This window comes from Balaenoptera ricei, chromosome 15 (genome assembly GCF_028023285.1).
Source record: "Balaenoptera ricei isolate mBalRic1 chromosome 15, mBalRic1.hap2, whole genome shotgun sequence".
Classification (NCBI taxonomy): domain Eukaryota; kingdom Metazoa; phylum Chordata; class Mammalia; order Artiodactyla; family Balaenopteridae; genus Balaenoptera; species Balaenoptera ricei.
Genome location: NC_082653.1, coordinates 84932899 through 84952417, shown reverse-complemented (window position 1 = coordinate 84952417; position 19519 = coordinate 84932899). Strand labels below are relative to the sequence as shown.

Here is a 19519-nt window from a genome sequence, read left to right as displayed (position 1 = left end):
TTTAGAGTGATGAATAATGAAAGAGGCAGAAAGAAAAAAAAATCTGTATCCAAAGGAGCAAACTTAGCAGCTCCCCCTTCTCCAGGTATCAGGTACTGGGTTAGGGCTGACCTGCAGGGCCATGAAGGCAAAGAGTGAGAATTAGCTGCTCCCATGTGCTGAAAATGTAGGTTTTATTATTCAGACATGGTGACGTCAACGGGTCAGGAGATGACTGCCATTAAAAAGATGGTGTGTTACAGCTCCCAAGAGGAAGGGGCACGGCACACCATGCCACAAAGGGCCACACAGGGAAGCACCAGGATTGGTCAGGAGGCAGAGGGAGCAAGAGAAAACATGGGCAAGAGCCCTTTTTTTTTTTTGTGAAGAAATGGGTGAGGCAGGGTAAGCCAGCTAAGCAGGTTTACGAACAACTAGTTTGAATAAGTTCAGAGGACTCTGAGGCATAAGGGCTGTCCCTAGTTGTCTGGCACGTGGCCATGGGGTGGTGAGGGCAGGGGGATAGTGGCCCGGACGGTGCGAGTCCCATAGAGGAAGGATTGGTTGGTGTGCACGGGAAAGATGCACTTGCAGACCAGTCGTGTACCATCTCTAGGGATTGGCTAGCCCTGGAGGGACAGTCCCTCCAGTGTCAGCAAGGTCCCAAGATGTCGAAACATGGTTAATTCTTCATGTTTCCCAGCCTGAGGGAGGAGCCTCCCTCTAGACACATCTTCTCCTAGTGACAAAGGCACAGAGGAACTTATGACGTGGACCTTCGTACGAGGGGTCGAGAATAGAGTATAGAGTATAGCGTCCTCTGCGGGTGTGCACACCTTCCTTTTCTGCTGTCCTCCCCCAGCTCAGGGCTGACCAGTGGTCCACGCCGGGTCCCGAGCACTCGCACCCTCGCCAGGCGATCGCTCCCTGCTTCGAGCAGCTGGGAGCAGAGGGGCGCCGGCTCTAATGTGGGGCTGCTGGCCTGAATTTGGCTCTCCTCTGCCACCCATCCCGCTTCTCGCCTGTAAAGCAGGAGGACGACACAGGGGTCCCCGAGGGGGTCACCGCTCAGCTGACCGCACCCTCTCTCCTCGCTTCCAGGGAGCCCGGCTGACAACGCTTCCCTCAAATCGGGCGACCGGATCCTCTTCCTCAACGGACTAGACATGAGGTCAGAGGCTACTGGGGTCACCGGAGCTTGGTGGCAAACAGTCCCCAGGACTCCTGACTCTTGGGATACCCCGGCCATGGGCCTCTGACCAGCTGGTCCCCAGTTTGTCCCTCTTCTCACAGGAAGTCTTGAATCCACCCTCCCACCCTCTCCAGGATGTCAAATCGTCCTTCCAACCAGGAAACGCCCCAGCTCCATGCAGGGGGCACAGAGTCGAATGGATTATGTGTGTCTTACCCTTAAGGGGGGACCCTGCCCAAGGGTGGCGTGGGCATGACCCCTTCTGTACCCAGAAGTGTCCAGCTGGCCGTGGGCCTGGAGCTTCTCCTGCAGAGGAGATTAACGAGCAGGAGAGGCAGGGCCCTGGCTTCTGGTTCTGGCCCAGCCGTGGGCTTGCTGTGTGGCCTCCACCGGCAGTACAGGGAGGTCTGGCCGGTGGCTTTGGGCGGGGCTCATCCTGGGCAGGCCCTCCTGGGCCATCTCTGCTCGGCAGGAACTGCTCCCACGACAAGGTGGTGTCCATGCTGCAGGGCAGTGGTGCAATGCCCACGCTGGTTGTGGAGGAGGGGCTCGTCCCGTTCGCCAGCGGTGAGACCCCCACTGGCCCTTGGCCGCCTTGGCCCACATATCCTGCTGGGGTCGCCATGGGTGGGATTTATGAGTCTACAGAGGACTCTGCTTGTCCCCCATCTCTGCAGCTTCCCTCTCCAGGTGGTGCTGTAAAACCCAGTGGGGTGGCCTCAGGGGCTCTCCCTCCTCCCCCAGTGGGGCACATCCCTCCCAATGCATGGCGCTCACCCCAGTTCGGGAGGTCCCCTGGCCCCAGCTGCCAGGAAAACCACGCCTGGCCTGGGGACGCTGGGTCACCCGGGCCTCTCCTTCCCGTGGCCCCTACAGACTCCGACTCGATGGACTCTCCCAACCCGTCGTCGGCGCTCACCTCCCTGCAGTGGGTGGCGGAGATCCTGCCGTCCAGCATCCGGGTGCAGGGGAGGACCTTCAGCCAGCAGCTGGAGCACCTGCTCACGCCCCCCGAGCGCTATGGGGTCTGCCGGGCCCTCGAGAGCTTCTTCCAGCACAGGTGGCTGGGCCAGGGTGGTGGTGGGGACCTGCCCTGGGTAGACCCCGATTCCTGCCCGGACTCACCATCGGGGTCTCCCTGCCTGAGCTTCCTAAGCCCCCTTCTCCTGAGGGAGGCTCAAAGGACCCGAGTAGGGGTAGGGGCCATCGGGGCTGCCCTAGAACAAACCCTGACTCTGAAACCTCCTAGCCACGTGCCCTGGGCAAGTCACAGCCTTCCCTGTAAAGTGAGGCAGGCAGCGACCCCCTGCAGGGTTGTTGGCGGGACCCTCACAACACCCCGCTGTGGGCACTTGCCACCAGCCCCGCCCTGTTAGGCTTGGTTTAGCATCTTTCTTTTCGCACCTCAGCAGCAGCAGGAGTGTTTATCACACGCCTCAGCCCAGAGGGTCGTTTCATGGTCCCTGCAAAGCCAATCACTTGTTCATTCCCTTTTTTTGTTTAAACAAAAATGTATATTTGTTGAAATATAATCCACGTATCATACAATTCACCCATTTGAATGTACAATGCACTGGTTCTTCGTACATTCACAAATATGTGTAACCATCATCATACTCAATTTTAGAACACTTTCATCAACAAGAAAGCCCCAACCCTTTCGCTATTGATTGCTCTCACCTCCTGCCGCTCCTCCTTCACCTTAAACAACCACTAATCTACTTTCTGTCTCTGTAGATTTCCCTGTTCTGGACATTTCATATGATGGAATCATACAATATGTGGACTTTCATGTCTGGCTTCTTTCATTTAGCATGTTTTCAACATTCATCCAAGTTATAACACCCACAGTCGCTCCTTATATCCATGGGTTCGGCATCCATAGATTCAACCAACCACTGAACAAATATATTTGGAAAAAATTCCAGAAAGTTCCAAACGGCAAAACTTAAATTTGCCAGAGTTCCCTGTTTGTTTTATTTTTTATTTTTTTTTAATGAATTTATTTATTTTACTTATTTATTTTTGGCTGCATTGGGTCTTCGTTGTTGCACGTGGGCTGTCTCTAGCTGTGGCGAGCGGGGGGCTACTCTTCATTGTGGCGCGCGGGCTTCTCATTGCAGTGGCTTCTGTTGTTGTGGAGCATGGGCTCTAGGCACGTGGGCTTCCGTAGTTGTGGCTCACGGGCTTAGCTGCTCCGTGGCATGTGGGATCTTCCTGGACCAGGGTTCGAACCTGTGTCCCTTGCATTGGCAGGCGGATTCTTAACCACTGAGCCACCAGGGAAGTTCCTCTCTGTGAGTCTTAGATACCAATTCCTTGTTGATTTTAGACATTGTAAATATCTTCTCCCATTTGTTACTCTATTGTTACTTCCATTATATCTAATATTAACAGCTCCAAGTTGTGCTTCTTTGAACAAGTATTCTTGATTTTCTATCATCACATTCAATACATTTGGGGCCTTATGCTTTGGCTTTTGAATTTTTGTTTAAGAAGTCCTTCCCTGACCCTTGGTCAAAAGATATCTCCTGCGTTATCTTCTATTAATTTTATAATTATACCTTCCACACTTTGGTCTTTTATCCACCTGGAGTTCACCTTTATGTGTGGTGTTACGTGAGGATCAGTTTTATTTTTTCCATACAATGTAGCGATCAGCAAACTATTTCTAGAAAGGTCCAGATAACAAATATTTTAGGCTTTGCAGGCCATATAGTCTGCGTTGAAACCATTCATCTCTTCTGTTGTAACCTGAGAACAGCCATAGACAAAATATAAACCATAGGCTTATATAAACCGTGTTCCAATAAAACTTGCTTTACAAAAACAGGTGGCAGGCCAAATTTTGGGCCTTGGGCCATCATTTGCCAGTCCCTGATACAGTGAGTCAGCTTTCCTAATACATTCTATACGTTTTAATCTTCACAACAGCTCTGTGTGGTAGATGCTTTTTTTTTTTGGCCGTGCAGCACACCTTGTGGGTGGGATCTCCATTCCCCGACCAGGGATTGAACTCAGGCCACAGCAGTGAGTCCAGAATCCTAACCACTAGGCCACCAGGGAACTCCCCGGTAGATGCTATTTTTATCTCCCATTTTACAGAGGAGGAAACTGAGACAGAGAAATTAGTAGCGAGAAAGGTCACTTGGCTGGTAAGTGGCAGAGCTGGGATTTGAATCTGGGCAGCCTGTCCTCAGAGCCTACCTTCCTGCCCACTTCTCTCTCTTGGGGAGGAAGGGAAGGGCATGAGGCTGAATCCTGTGGCCTGGAAGTGCCCCCTTGTCCCCCACCCTGCCCCCTCTGTTGAGCCCCTGCGTCATGAACCCCTTGCTCCTGCACCCCACCCCCAGGAACATCGACACCCTGATCGTCGATGTCTACCCGGTGCTGGACACACCCGCCAAGCAGGTCCTCTGGCAGTTCATCTACCAGCTGCTCACTTACGAGGAGCAGGAGCTCTGCCAGGAGAAAATCGCATGCTTTCTGGGCTACACGGCCATGACAGGTAAGCAGCCCCTCCCCCTGCCCAGCCCGCCAGGTAAAGGCCAGACACCTGCTGTTCTCACCTGTGAGGTATTACAGCCAACCCAGGCTCCTCCCACACACAGATGCACCCACTTGTCCTGGAGATACACACCCAGCACACGGGGCTGGTCCCACGCTTTGCCCCACGGATGTGCTTTCCCAACTTGACCCTTAAAGCAGCATAACCTTAGACTTTAGACACCCCACCTAACGCCTGGGGTCTCAGGCTTCTCACCCACAAAATGAGGGTGACCACAGTGGCTGTGCTTTGCACGCTGGGAAGTGTGGCACAGATCAAGACGTTCACGTGGACACTGTTTACAGACCTGGATCGTGAGCACACGGCCAGGTCACACCTGCCTAGTGGGCTCTGGAGCCCACAGACTCACACAAGGGCCTATGGCGCCCCGTGCAGCCTCAGCTCCCCGCTGCTGCCCCGTCACCGGGTGCCCCCGTGCCCACACCACGCATGCACTTCATCACTCGGCTGCGGGCATCGAAAGTGGGCTAAACCCTGGGCACCTGCTGCTTGCCTGCACGTCTCCTATGTGCTGGCCCTTGTGCGCCCACTAACCCTAGTCCTGGGGACCCAGAGTTTGTTGGGGGGTTGAGGGTTTGAGCTCAGGTGCAGGCTGGGCAGCAGACGTCCCACACATCTGCCCTGACCTGGAACCTTCCATTTCACTCTGCAAGCCCCTAGGGGCAGCAGCGCCTGCGTGTTGAGACCTGGGAATCAGGGGGTGCTAGGCTCTCGGCATGAGAAGGGGCCCTGAGGGTGGGCTGTGGCCACCTCCGCCCAGCCTCTGTCCTCAGGCTGGCACCACCCCCATGTACCTTCTGTGCCCAGCGCCCCGCCTCTCACCCTAGGGTTCCCAGCTGTCCTAGAGCCGAGCAGGCCCGGGCTCACAGGTGGGTGCCCGTACACTCCCTGTGTTTGGAGGCTCCTTGTCAGGCTGAGAGGACAAGGGGCCTGTCTCCCCTTTGGTCCCACAGCAGAGCCAGAGTCCACACTGGACCTGGAGCCCGAGCCAGAGCCAGAGCCAGAGCCAGAGCCCGAGCCCCAGCCGCGGAGCTCCCTGAGGGCCTCCTCCGTGTGCCGCCGCAGCCTCCGATCCCAAGGCCTGGAGGCCAGCCTCAGCTGTGGTGAGGCCCCGGACCAAAAGTCTGGAGTGGGTGAGAGGGCACGTCAGGGCTTGGTTTTCCCACCTGCAAAATGGGCTTGGCGAGATGAGACATCCCTGGGAATGGGCTGAGCAGTGGCCCCTCTGGGCCCGCAGGGCTTGGCGGTTCTTTCTCCAGAGGCCCTCGCTGGGTCTGGGCTGGGGCCTGAGTCTTAGAGCTCAGAGGTGGTCACTAGACCCCCGTGTTGTGGACTTGGCCCTCCTGATTCCCTGGCAGGGCCCAGCGACTGCCCGGAGATGCCTCTTCCTCTGATCCCAGGCGAGCGCCAGGCGGGCGATGGCACATCCCTCCCCGAGACCCCCAACCCCAAGATGGTGAGACCTTCTCTCTGCCCTGCTTTTGGTGTCAGTGGAGAGCTGGGAATGGGTGGCCCACGGAGCTGGGGCAGACCCTGGCCTCCCAGACCACCCAGGCCTGGCCTCTGAGGCCGTGTTAGGGCCACGTGGGGGAGGTAAGGGCAGGCTGGACCCATCCCCCCTCCTCTCCCCGAAGATGTCGGCTGTCTACGCAGAGCTTGAGTCCCGGCTGAGCAGCAGCTTCAAAGGGAAGATGGGGACCACCTCCAGATCCCGTGCCTCCCCACCAGTGCCCAGCACGGCAGGCACAGCAGGTAGGGGCTCGCCAGCCCCGGCTCCCGAGGGCAGCTCTGGCCTCCGGCCTCCTGGCTGGCTGGCTGGGTGTTACCCCCACCTCCAGGCATATCCCTGGACCTCCCTCTTTGCTCCATGGCTATGAGACTGAATGCTGGGGGACCCTGGCAACCCCCATAGCTAGGGGCCATCAAGGTCCGGGTTGTCCTGGCCCCTCCCATGTCCCCTCTGATCCTCACCTCCGCTATGGATCTAGAAAAGCAGAGGGCTGCCCCCATAGGAGTCCCCAAGTTCGCATGTGACTGTCGGATAGACTATGAAGTGCACGCATTTTGCTCTGTGAGTGGCACAGCTGGGAAGATGGTTGTTCACAGACACACATGATGGTTTCTCGGCAGTTCAGAAGGCAGGACCCCTGGGTGATGTTTCTGTGAGCCAAGGGCTTGCTGGGTGCGGGAGGTGCCCCATGACCTTTGGTCTGGAGACCCTCTCACCCTTGACTTGTGTTCAGTGGGTTCCAGGTGGGACCCTGGGATCCTGTGCAAGATGAGCTGGGGTCTGCCTGTCCTGGGGCCAAGCAGTGCTCCCCCTGCCCACTCCGGCCTTTGATCACCCTAAGGGAAGCCTGGGGACGCAGCGTCATCCAGGGTCTTCCTGCACTGTGTCCAGAGGGGGAAAGGAAGGCGCCCAGGGACACAGAGCCAACCCGCCCTGGGGCCCCTCCCCTCCAGCCCGCACCTGGAACCCAGGTACTGACCCAAGAGGGGTCCTCACGTTCCATCCCCCACCCTAGGGCCCAGGACCCTGTCCAGCGTCTCGTGGCCCAGCGAGCGGCTCCTGCCCTCCGCCTGCTACTACCCGCTGTGCTCAGAGGGCCTGGCCTCCCCCAGCAGCTGTGAGTCCCACCCCTACGCCAGCTTGGACAGCAGCAGGGCGCCCTCCCCACAGCTAGGCCCCGGGCCCCTCCGCTCCAGCAGCACCCCCAGCCCGGACCCCGGCCGCCCGCCCAGCCGCAGGAAGCTCTTCACCTTCGCCCGCCCTGTGCCAAGCCGGGATACTGACCGCTTCCTGGATGCGCTGAGTGAGCAGCTGGGGCCCCGGGTCACCATCGTGGATGATTTCCTGAGCCCTGAGAATGACTACGAAGAGGTGAGCACGCGGGCAGACGTGCAGGGCACGGGGGCCTCTACGGGGACAGCGCCCACAGGCTCCTGCGAGAGGCCTGCTGCCCTGGGGACGTGCCCAGGGATGTGCCCTGTGCCCAGGGCCTGCTGCCCTGGGGATCTCCCCCTCTCCCTGCCCCAGTCCATCCTAGAATCTGTCCCAGGACACCCCACTCCCTGGCTGGAGCTATCCCACCCTTGGCTCAAGCTAGGACACTCTTTGTCCAAGGCCACCCCATATACCCTGTCTCAGGTTCCCTACACTCCGTCAGGCTGTCCCACCACAGCCTCAGGCTAACCCCCCAGACTCTCCTGTCCCATCCCCGGGCCATGCCACCCCCTGCCCCACACTACTCCACTCTCCCTCATCTTGGCCCAGACTCCAGTCTCCCTGGGCCCAGCCTGACCCTCCCCTTGCCTTGCTCTGTCCCCCAAGATGAGCTTCCACGACGACCAGGGCAGCTTCGTCACCAATGAGAGGAGCAGTGCCAGCGAGTGCATCAGCAGCAGTGAGGAGGGCAGCTCCCTGACCTACTCCTCCATCTCCGACCACATCCCCCCGCCCCCAATCAGCCCCCCGCCACCGCCACCCCTGCCCTTCCATGACCCCAAGCCCAGCTCCCGCACCCCTGATGGCCCCTGGGGCCCCGCTCCGACGCTGGCCAAGCCCCTCACCCAACTCAGCCACCCAGCCCCTCCACCACCCCCGCCACCCCTGCCCCCCCCTGTGCCCTGTGCGCCCCCCATGCTGTCCCGGGGCCTGGGCCACCGCCGCAGTGAGACCAGCCATATGAGCGTCAAGCGCCTGCGGTGGGAGCAGGTGGAGAACTCAGAAGGCACCATCTGGGGACAGGTAGGCGACCTGGGGACCAGGAGTGCTCTGCACCAGGGGAGGTGGTCTGGGCAGCAGCAGTGAAGGCAAGACCCATCTCCAGGCCTCTTCCAGCGTCAGCTGAACATCCTCTGGTCGTCCCCATCCTGAGCAGAGGATGAATGAAGGCCCAGCCCATGAACACGCCCACCCTTGGTGGTTGACACAGGCACCGAAGCCCAATCTGCATCCCTAAGCCAATGACACACTGGGGACATCCAGAAATGGCACCACACTCACCCTTGAAACCTATCACTCGAGATTTGAATAGTTCCCTTTGGCTCTTAGAGCCAAGAGAAGGACATCTGGTTAGAGAGTCACAGAGCTTCGAACTGTCTGCCAGTCTACGATCAGTAGTTTATTCACAGGAGCCAAGACTGAAGGATTCTTAAAAGGGCAGCTGTTCCAAACCCCTGCACACCAGCCTCCAACCTTTCACTCTGATGCTTGAATTTCCTCCCAAACAACACTGCCAATATATACTTGAACACCTTTAGTGATGGGGAACTCACTACCTGTCAAGGCATCCCTTTCCTCGCTGGACAGTTTTCACCATCCATCCTTGTATTGCTCTGAAATTTTGTCTTACCAAGATTCCCATGTCCTGCTTTCTGTCCTGCCCTTTGAAATCAGGCAGAGCAAGTATATTTCCTTATCCACAGACCAACCAGCCTATCCCATGAGCAAGGCTCACCCCATCCCTGTTGTTTAGGTCATTCCCCTAGAATGTGGTTTCTAGCCCCATAGTCTGTCAAAGGGCAGGTCCCAGATGGAACTCCTAATGGGGCTTCACCAGTTCAGAGGAGAAAACAGTGCTCTCATCTCCTCTGACCTGGACATCATACTCCTTGTAACGTGGCCTGGGAACCCTCCAGCTTCTGGGGCTGCCCCATCGCAGTGCTCATGGCCACCATCATCCTCAGCCCGAGTCCCTTCCTCTTCTTGGGACCAACAGTATGTCCTTTCATGCAGCCACACTCCACTGGGGCACGCTTGTCATTTCTTCCCATTGCCACTTCCTGGGTCCCAGTTCTGTCTCCTGCCTTCCCAGCCAAGTTGGCGTCAGCCCACACATCCAGGGAACCTTTCCATGTTGCTGATAAGGATGCTCGGCAGGACAAAGTCACAGACTGGGACCTACTGGGTCCCCTGGAGACCTCACTCCTACCAGCCTCAGATGGTCCTTGAAGCCTTGCTCTGAAGAGTGGTCTTTCCACTGGATGCTGAAGGTGGACACAGGGACAGGGGTCATGCACATGGCCAAGTCCAAATCCACGCCAGCTGTCCCTGGCCTGCAGCCATGGCCCTCCTAGACTGTCACCTCTCACCCAGGTCATTTGTTACAACCACCTGTCCAGTTCCTAGCTCCTGGCATTTCCCTGCTTCAGTTTCCCCAGAATCGGGAACCCAGAGCAGCTCTGGTGAACTCACTCAAATCAGACCCAGACCCCTTAAGCCTCCTTGGTCAGCTCCAGCCCCTTTAGAGCCCCTCTACCCCCTGCTCCAGCGCAACTTGCTGGCTTCTGCCTGGAGAGTGCCCCAGGTGTGAGTGTTGTTGACCGCAAGAGGAGCCGGCTCACCGCCTGATAACTTGGATGATTTAGCTTCTCCTGCAGTCTCCTCCTGCCGCCGGGTTTGTCCCAGGGCTTGATGGAGGCTCTCCCTCCGGGAGCTCACAAGGCAGCCCTTAGAGGGTGGGGGCGGTGGAGGGCGGCCGTTCTTCCTCGCTCTGAACTTCCCCCTCCCTCACAGCTCGGGGAAGACTCTGACTATGATAAGCTGAGCGACATGGTGAAGTACCTCGACCTGGAGCTCCACTTTGGCACCCAGAAACCTGCTAGTGAGTGGCCTGAGGGCCCTAGGGGAACACAGATACCAGGTCCTCTGTGGCAGCCCACCCACTACCTTCTGTGGCGTCCCAGGGCTTAGAGTCCCCAAGGTCTGCACGGACCGCCATTTATTTACTGTGTCCCTGAGTTATTGAACTTCTCAGAGCCTCAGGTTTTCTGCCTCAAAATGGAGATAATAAGAGCTGACATGTATTGCATGCTTACACAATGTCAGACACCCTTGTTTCTAAATTAATCCTGTGACAATTCTGTAAGGTAGGGACTGTGCTCGCCCCAACCTCCTGATGAGGAAGCACCAAGAGGCTAGGTAATTTGCTCAAAGTCACACAGCCACAATAAGGTAGACAGATATCCCTTCCAAGTCTCTCTCTCCCCTTACCCCGCTCAGGGTATCTCCCTGTAGTTGTTGGGTGGGGCTCCAGGCAGCCAGGGATACTGTGTGTGGAAAGTGGTCCCGGGATTGAAGAGAAAGGCTGTTGTCCGTCCAGGAAGCATCTGCAAGGTCGAGAGGTGATTGGTTCTCCTTATGGGGCCAGCTCAGTCCCAAGGGCCCAGGGGAGAGAGGATGGGGGGCGGGGGCGGGGGGCGGACACACGCCACATCACGCACACTGTGTTAGACTGGACCTCAGAGTCCATGAGTGAGGGGAGTGTGGACACCTGGAGCTGATTCAGCCAAGTCCATGGTCGGGGGCGTCTGGGCTGTGGGGTGTGGCCACACCCCTCCTGGGCCCTCGCACAGCAGCCTCAGCCTAGCGTCCCCTCATTAAACCATCAGTTTCCCTTCCAGAGCCGGTGCCCGGGCCTGAGCCCTTCAGGAAGAAGGAGGTGGTGGAGATCCTGTCCCACAAGAAGGCCTACAACACCTGTGAGGGGCTGGGGGTGCCGGGTGGTTGTGGGGGGCAGGACGCGACCCCCCTCCGGGCCACAGAGCCTTGGATCCACCCCGGTGGATGATCGAGATTAGGCCGTGGCGGCCCCAACACCTGCCTTCCGCGCGGTGAAGACCCTCTCCCAGGTCCCACCGCCAGCCCGATCCCACCGCGCGCAGGTACCGGCCTTGGCTCCACCCTCGTCGGCCCCGCCCTCATCCTGTAATCGGCTCCCCAGTTCCGGCCCCGCCTCCAGCGGCATCCCCTACTCTCCCCGTCTCAGGACCCTCCCTAGTTCCCTGGCCCCAACTCCGCAGGCCCCGCTCAATTCCAGGTCTATCTTTTCGAGAACCCCGCCCTCGCCCCTCAGTCGGTCGCGGGAAGGACCCTCCCCTCCTCTGGGCAGGCTCCTGCTCCGCCCCGGTTCCTTGCCCCCCGTCCCCCGACACACCCAGGAGCCAGGGTGGATCTTGAAGCCCCGCCCACTCCCCGCCCGGGCCCCGCCCCGGCTCACCCTCGCGGCCCCGCCCGCAGCCATCCTGCTGGCGCACCTGAAGCTGAGCCCGGCCGAGCTGCGGCAGGTGCTAATGAGCATGGAGCCCCGGCGCCTGGAGCCCGCGCACCTGGCGCAGCTGCTGCTCTTCGCGCCCGACGCCGACGAGGAGCAGCGCTACCAGGCCTTCCGCGAGGCGCCCGGCCGCCTCAGCGAGCCCGACCAGTTCGTCCTGCAGGTGCTGTGGCCGTGACCCCCGCCCGGGGCCAGGGGCGGCTGCCCAGCGGCCTCGGCCTCCTCTATCGCGGCTCTCGCTTTGTGCCTTTGTGCGTGGGTCTCGCTCCCCTCTCGCCACCGCGTTCACGCCTCTGAGTCCCGGTTTTACACCTGTGGCAGCCAGTTCTCACTCAGGGTCCAAGGTGGATGGGATGAGGGTGCCCCCTAGAGGTTGTGCTTGTTTTCCTAAGGGAATACCGGGCAGCCCGCTGACCCCCACCCCAGGCTGCCCCGGGGCAGCGGTCTCCCGGCGGGATGGATGAATCCTGGCCCTGCCTTCCTGTCAGATGCTGTCGGTTCCCGAGTACAAGACCCGCCTGCGCAGCCTCCACTTCCAGGCCACCCTACAGGAGAAGACAGAAGAGATCCGGGGCAGCCTGGAGTGCTTGCGCCAGGCCTCCCTCGAGCTCAAGAACAGCCGGAAGCTCGCCAAGATCCTGGAGGTCAGAACCTCCCCTTCTCAGATCACTCTACCTGCCCCTCTGTCCCCTGGGGCTTCCAGCCTGGAGGTTCATCCTGAGAGGGGCCAGGGCGTGGGGTAGGACCTGCCCACCTTTCTCTCCACAGTTTGTGTTGGCTATGGGCAACTATCTCAACGATGGACAGCCCCAAACCAACAAGACCACGGGCTTCAAGATCAACTTCCTGACGGAGGTGAGGGGGCCTGTCAGACAGTCACTGATTTGTTTGCTCTACTATTGAGGCCCTTCCCCACCCCCATCACCCCCGGAGGAAGAGCTGGCTGCCCGCAGGCCAGGATGTAACAGAAGCACAGTTTGGGGGTTGAGGGGAGGGGGGAACAAGGTGGCGTCTCCAAGCCAAGCCTCAAGATCTGGAAAAATGGAGTGGTGGGAGAGGAGAAGGGCAGGGAGGGAAGGCTCCAGTAGGAAGGGGAGAGTTCCACCTGGTGGATTCTGTGCCCTCAACACCACCACCACCATCAGGCCAGTCCTACCCCAGAAAGATCTAGGATCAGAGAAGGAACAGCTCAAATATCCAGCCTTTCCCCTGTGTTCTGGGACTTTACCCCATGACGCTTTTGGTTGTTTTCAAAAAGAGGAAGAAAAACTCCCTTTATAGATATGAATGGTTTAGGGTGTCTGAGGCTCAGATGGGCCACAGATGGTTCCAGAAAACCGCAAAAGTGAAGAACTGTGAGTGATGCTCCCCGCTTTCCCTGGGGTTAGAGAATCTTGGGCTCTATCTTTTGACAAGGGCAAACTCACAAGGACAGAAAAACCTAGGGTCCTCCCCTAGCTGGGGGCCTCGTTCCTGGGGGTCTCAAAGATCTGGGCCAGGAAACAGGCCTGTGGCATCCCAGCAGATGAGAGCTTCAGAGTTAAGGATTACTAGCCATCAGCTTATGACCTTTGGAGTTGGAGAGTGTCGGGGGCCGGGAACTGACGCCACAGCCCAGGGGAAGCAGGGAGGAGAGCACTTGAGCCTATGTGATCAGGAATCTGATGGGGTCCTTGAGGAAGATATATGTTGGGGTCACTTGCAGCTGAACTCCACCAAGACGGTGGATGGGAAGTCCACCTTCCTGCACATCCTTGCCAAATCGCTGAGCCAGCACTTCCCCGAACTCCTGGGCTTTGCTCAGGACCTGCCCACCGTGCCCCTGGCTGCCAAAGGTAGGCTGGGTGGATGGGTGGGAAGGCAGAGGCACTGCTGTCCTGGGCTGGGAGGGCAGCCCCACGAGGCTCTGTTGCCTTCCCTACAGTGAACCAACGGGCCCTGACCGGTGACCTGGCTGACCTCCATGGCACCATCAGTGAGATACAGGCCGCCTGCCAGAGCATGTCCCCCGCCAGTGAGGACAAGTTTGCCGTGGTCATGGCGGTATCCTGTCCCAGTGCCACAGTGGACCCTGGTGGGGGGGTGGGGGGGTCAGGTAGAGCTGGCTGTAGCTCCAGTGGCCAGCAGAGATTCTGGGCAGAGGATGCTGTGGGTCCAGGGGTTCTGGAAGGGGGTCCGTCTTAGGTCATTTAGAATCTAAGTGCTTATGTCAAGTCTGTGTGTAACTGAGAAGGAGCTCTTTTGATTGGCTACATTGCCCCTCTGTCCTCGGGGGTGGCAGAGTCCAGGCTTAAGTCACAAGATACAGGGAGAGGCTTGTCAGACTTGTCAGGCCTGGCCAGCCAAAGGCAGTCAGGAGAGGGGAATATTCTGACTGAGCACAGACAGCAACAACTGCTATAGAAAAAGAGAGAAACAGAGAAAGAGGGCCACTCTAAGTGGATGGTTGGGGAAGAGAGGGTGGTAGCATCTGAGCAGAGCCAGGAGGGAAGAGAGAGCTGCCCCACAGAGAGAGGAGCAAGTGAAAGGCCTAAGGCTGGACTGGATGTGGCAGGTGTCAGGATGAGCTTGGAGGGCAGGGGGCAAAGGGACTGGAGCCTCTGACCAGGGCATGGTGCCCAGGTGAGCAAAGGGCCTGGGGTAGACTGGAGCGGTCGCTGTTTGGGTCACTGCCCGGGGACCTGCCCCAGGGACCTGGGGCAGTTTCCTTAACAGAGGCCCATCAGTCCTTCCTGGAGACAGCCCAGCCGGTGCTGCGGGCGCTGGACGGGCTGCAGCGGGAGGCCATGGATGAGCTGGGCAAGGCGCTGGCTTTCTTCGGTGAAGATTCCAAAGCCACCACTTCCGAGGCTTTTTTCGGCATCTTTGCGGAGTTCATGAGCAAGTTCGAGGTGAGCCACGGTGGGAGGCCCTGAGGAGAGGGCAGGGCCATAGGTCCAGCGAGGGGGTTCCTCTGTGAAGCCCGGGGTGGGAAAGGGCCCCTAGCGAGTGACACGCTCCCCCAGTGGGGCGGAGCCATGAGGTCTCTGCCCCGGCGAGGGAGGGGGTGGGGGGAGACGACGCAGGGAGGGGGGTGTCCCGGGACCACTGACCAACCCCGTCCCCACGTGCTCTTCCCTCCCCAGCGAGCGCTCGGCGACCTGCAGGCTGGGGAGGGCACGCGCGGCTCTGGGATGGTTTCGCCCCTCTCCTGGTGACGGCGGCGGCCTCGCGTCCTCGGCGGCCCGAGCGCGGAGCGCACGCCGCCGGCGTGGCTCGGAGCGGCCCGGGTGCGGGAGTGGGGCCCAGCCACGCGCGCATCTCCAGCTAGCTCAGCCGTCGAGCTCCGGCCGCCCTCGAAGGTGCGGGGACCCCTTCTCGGGGCCGAGCCGGGGGCTCCGAGGGTTGGGAGCGCGGGGCCGGAGCCGGCACGCCGACTCCCCGGGACGCGTGAACCACCCGCCGCCAGGTCCCGCCGGCTTCCCGCGCCTTGTCCGCCCCCCCTTCTCCGCCCCACTCCCGCCCCCGCCCCGCTCCCGGGCCTTCCAGCAAGGGCTGGCTGTGCACGCCCTCAGGACATCGGGGTCCCGGGGAGGGGCCGCTGCCACCAGCCGGTGGATTCCGAACTGGCTGCGGCACTAGGGCGGTGTCTTGGCCAGAGGGTGCCCGGCCCCAAGGAAGGCCGTCTGAACCTCTCCTGAGCCTGCTCCGAGTGGGCCCAGGGGACGCCCTCGCGGAGCACGGACCCCGCAGACCTTAGACTGTGGAGAAGGAGGCAGACGCCCTTGAACATGCCGCACCAGTGAGCACGATAAGGCCTGGAGGTCTCTCACCCAGCCCAGGGCCTCCTGGGCTGCTTGGAAGAAGGCAGGCAGGCTGGAAGGAGAGACCCAAGTACAGGGACCTGGGGGAGGGGGGTGGGTGCGCACCTAGCCTGGGTGTTGGAAGCCAGAAGAAACCTCAGCTGGCTGCAGAGGAGGCAGGCAGGAGAGAAGCTGGGCAGAGACACAGGAAAGCATTAGGAAGACTATGTCAGACTGCAGAATTGAAGTTTTCACCCAGCAGACAAACTTAGATCCAGTTTAGAAGTGGTCACTTGGAAGTGAGGAGTCTGGGAGTGGGAGGGGGGATGTCGCGGTGGGGCAGAGAGAACAGAGAGATGTTCAGGTGATGGATGAGCAGGACTTGGTGGCCGGCTGCCAGGTTTCTCACCTGGGTGGGTGGCGATGATGATGGTCCCTGGAACAGGCCATGTGAGCAGAGCAGGCTTAGAGGCAGTAACACCACCTGGGACATATTTGGGATCCCAGAGTCTGTTTTACGTGTGTGTCTGGAGCCCCCGGTGAGGACGGGGGATAGAGGAGGGAGCTGCCTGGATGCTGGGAGCCGGGGGACGCTGGGGGCGTCCTTTCCTTTCTTTGTTTCATCCTTTCCATTCTCCAATCGACAAATCCTGGATCAGGCAGCTTCCCGTTACCTCTTCCCTTAACTTTCTTCCAGAGAAGTCTGAAATGGGCTTTAGAAACCATCTTTTGGATTTTTCCCCCCCACACTATGATTGAATAGCTGGTGTTCTCCTGGACAGTATTCGGGACCCATCCAGTTCTACCCAGTCTCCCACAGGCCCCTCGTTGAGTCCATGTATGTTCTTCCCTTGTTCCCCACTCACAGCCACCATATAAAAATATCTAAATCAAATTGTGTAATTCACGTGGGGGAAATGAACCCAAATTTGGCTAGTGGAGGGCATTTCTCCCCAGCAGCTCAAGCTGGATAATTTCCATAACTTCCCAAAGCCTTTGTCTATGAGAAACATGTCAGAAGGTCCATTAAAATCCTGGTGTGAGATCCGTAGAGACTGTAGACTCCACCAGGCTATGACTAGGCACGACCCTCCAGGCCCAGGTGTCCTGTATGGCATTTTCCCGCAAATTAGAAACACACACCCTCTCCAGGTAGATCCAGCCCCACGCCAGGGGACTGAGGTTGGCAAGCCAATCGCTAGCTGGGTTTTCTCCCTATAATGCCTTGTAACTGTTACCCATTTCCCACACAATGCTGTGTAACAAACTGTCCCAAAACTCAGTGACTTAAAACGGCAGCCACTACTGCTCTTGAGTCCATGGGTCCTGCTGGGCAGTTCTGATCCGAGCTGAGTTCAGTGGACTCACCTGTGTGACTATAGTCTTCTGTGGGTCAGCTGAGCAGCTTTGCTAGTCATGCAGGGCTCTTTCCATGCCTGGGGCCTTGGCTGGGACAGTTGAGATGGCTTCATGTGGTCTCTCATCCTCCAGCCAAATAGCCAGGACAGTTCACATGGTAAGGTCAGGGGCCTAAGAGAACAAGCAAAGACACAGAAGACCCCTGGAAGCCTAACCTCAGAACTGTCACACCATCCCTTCCGCCACATTATATTGTCAAAGCAAGTGACAAGTCCAGCCCAGATTCTAGGAGAGGGGAAATAGGCTCCCCTCTTGATGAGAGATGCTGCAAAACTACATGGCAGACGGTGTGGATTCAGGGTCAGGTAGAGAGTCAGGGCCATTGTTGCCATCAGTGTACCACGTACCTCCGTGGCCAGGCACCCTGGTGCACATCCCAGCCTCCTTAAAATCCTCAGTGGCCCCGGTCCTCCCTGGACCCAGCACAGCTCTGATTACTCATCTTCATGTGTCCTGCAGGTGCCATGCTTTTCATTCTCTCTTACCTAGTCACCCATGAGTTACCTGACTTCTCTCCAGATACGCTAAGTCCATGGGCAGCAGTGGTCTGTGCCTGTGCCTGCCTAGCAACCAGTCTCCCTTCTGCTGGGGAAAGCTCCCTGTTTTTCCTTTGGGAAATTATCCCTCCTCTGCTCCCAGGCCTTGGAGTGTTGCTGATTGGATTAAGGATGATCTTGTGACTCTGGTTGGGTGGCTCAGAGTCAATTCAAGACTCAAGTTTGAAGTGTTTGGAAAAGGAGGCTCCTTACTTCTGGATGAATTGTTGGGTGTAAAGAGGGTGGAATCCTGGAAGGAGCTGCCAGGACTACCACGTGGAGGGCACCTGCCTGGGTGTAAAACCAATACAGAAGAAAAGGAGACAAGACCACTCCAGCCATCTCTTTGTCCCTGGATCCAACTGTGCCTGAAGCAGACATCCCAACTTTTCAGTTTCCAAGCCAACAAATTCCGCCACCACTTGTGAATTTTTTTAATTTCTTTTAATTTTTTGGCTTAGGCTGGTTTGAATGGGTTTCTGTCACTTGCAACATGAAGAGGGTTGACTAACACACTCATCAACAGATCGTTATAGATGTTCAGTCTTTTAACATTCTCAGTGCATTCTCTTCATTCATAAATGCATTCGCCAATACTATTTGACCGCCTACCATGTGCCAGGCACAGTGCTGGGTGCAGATAATCTTATGCGTCAGCCTCTCTGAGTTTGGTTTCCCAGGGTTCTATTTCATGGTGATTCTACACCCAAGTCAGTACGAAACCCTATATGTGAGCCAATATGTGCGCCATACCCTCCGCCCCCATTCCTCACCAAATGACAGGGTGTGACAAGCAGGAATGTATTTCTCTCTCAATGATACTAATAAAATAGCATAGCCCAATTACACACCGCCTTTCCTAACAATCAGTTAATGTTTACTAGGTAGTGTGCTCCATGATTTTACATATTTCATTTTACTTTCACAGTGACCCTCTGAGGTGGGTTTTGTTATCTCCTTTTTACAAATAAAAAGTCTAAAACTCAGGAAGGTTATGTGACTTGCTTGATAGAAAATCAAGTGTGTCTAAATCCAAAGCCCATCCTCTTAGTGGAAATATCTTCTTTGTTTTGCTTAACATGATTTTTAAAAATGTCTATCAGCATTCCAAGGGCCACAGATGCTGGTGACTTCGACATAAAGAAAGCCGTTACCTCTTTTCTCACCCCCTTCTATTCCTCCCTGTGTTAGTCTGCTTAGGCTACCATAACAAAATACCATAGACTAAGTGGCTTAAACAACAGGAATTTATCCCCTCACAGCCCTGGAGGCTGGAAGTCCAAGATCAATGTGTCAGCAGGTTGGGTTCCTCCTGAGGCTGCTCTCCTTGGCTTGCAGACTGCCGCTTCTCGCTGTGTCCTCATGTTGCCTTTTCTCTGTGCATCACTGGCGTCTCTTCTCGTAATGACACCAGTCCTAGTGGATTAGAGCCCCATCCTTATGACATCATTTAACCTTAAATATCTCCTCAAAGACCCCATCTCCAAATGCAGTCACCTTCTGAGGTACTGAGGGCTGGGACTTCTGCATATGAATTTGGGGAGGGGGACACAATTCAGCTCATACCACCTTCTTACCAGGTGCCAAGGATATAATAGTGCTAGTTCCAAGGAGGCCTCAAGAGATCTCTGGATTCAGCTGATGTTCCAAAGAGAAAGGCTTCAATCAAGCAGGATTTACTCACCTTCTCCCCCGCATCTGCAAACTTCTATGTACCTGCCCTCATCTTCATCCCATGATGTTCAGGCATTGCTCTCAACTGCAATTCGGAGCTAATTCTTTGTCCCATATCCCTGCCTCCCCAAGCTCTCAGGGGGTTCCCAATGCACGTGTGACCACAAATCATTTTCCACTGGCTCTTTCCCCTTCACCAATAAACATCCCTCTACCTGAAACCCTCAAAGAACAGTCTAGACTCGTGCCATCTCACTCCCTCCTTTAGACCAAATTTTTCAGAGCTGTTGTCTACACTTGCTGCCTCTGCATCC

General features: G+C 57.4%; 1 protein-coding gene across 7 annotated transcripts in view; it reads left to right on the top strand.

Moving 5' to 3' along the window:
- GRID2IP (Grid2 interacting protein) overlaps positions 1-18469 on the top strand; it is a 59559-nt gene extending 41090 nt beyond the window's left edge. For 3 of the 7 annotated variants that reach the window (XM_059896218.1, XM_059896222.1, XM_059896221.1), the window contains 18 exons: positions 1081-1150; positions 1644-1738; positions 2048-2231; positions 4525-4679; positions 5696-5842; positions 6098-6195; positions 6374-6491; positions 7265-7620; positions 8071-8487; positions 10258-10345; positions 11145-11222; positions 11761-11957; positions 12283-12438; positions 12563-12649; positions 13500-13629; positions 13719-13837; positions 14521-14685; positions 14920-18469. In XM_059896218.1, coding sequence (XP_059752201.1) covers positions 1081-1150; positions 1644-1738; positions 2048-2231; positions 4525-4679; positions 5696-5842; positions 6098-6195; positions 6374-6491; positions 7265-7620; positions 8071-8487; positions 10258-10345; positions 11145-11222; positions 11761-11957; positions 12283-12438; positions 12563-12649; positions 13500-13629; positions 13719-13837; positions 14521-14685; positions 14920-14991 — 2732 coding nt within the window. In that variant the 3' untranslated portion in view covers positions 14992-18469. Of the gene's footprint in view, positions 1-1080; positions 1151-1643; positions 1739-2047; positions 2232-4524; positions 4680-5692; positions 5873-6097; positions 6196-6373; positions 6492-7264; positions 7621-8070; positions 8488-10257; positions 10346-11144; positions 11223-11760; positions 11958-12282; positions 12439-12562; positions 12650-13499; positions 13630-13718; positions 13838-14520; positions 14686-14919 lie in introns of all 7 variants that reach the window. The other 4 variants (XM_059896217.1, XM_059896223.1, XM_059896220.1 and 1 more) reach the window with 2 other exon arrangements.
- The last annotated feature ends 1050 nt before the right edge of the window (positions 18470-19519 follow it).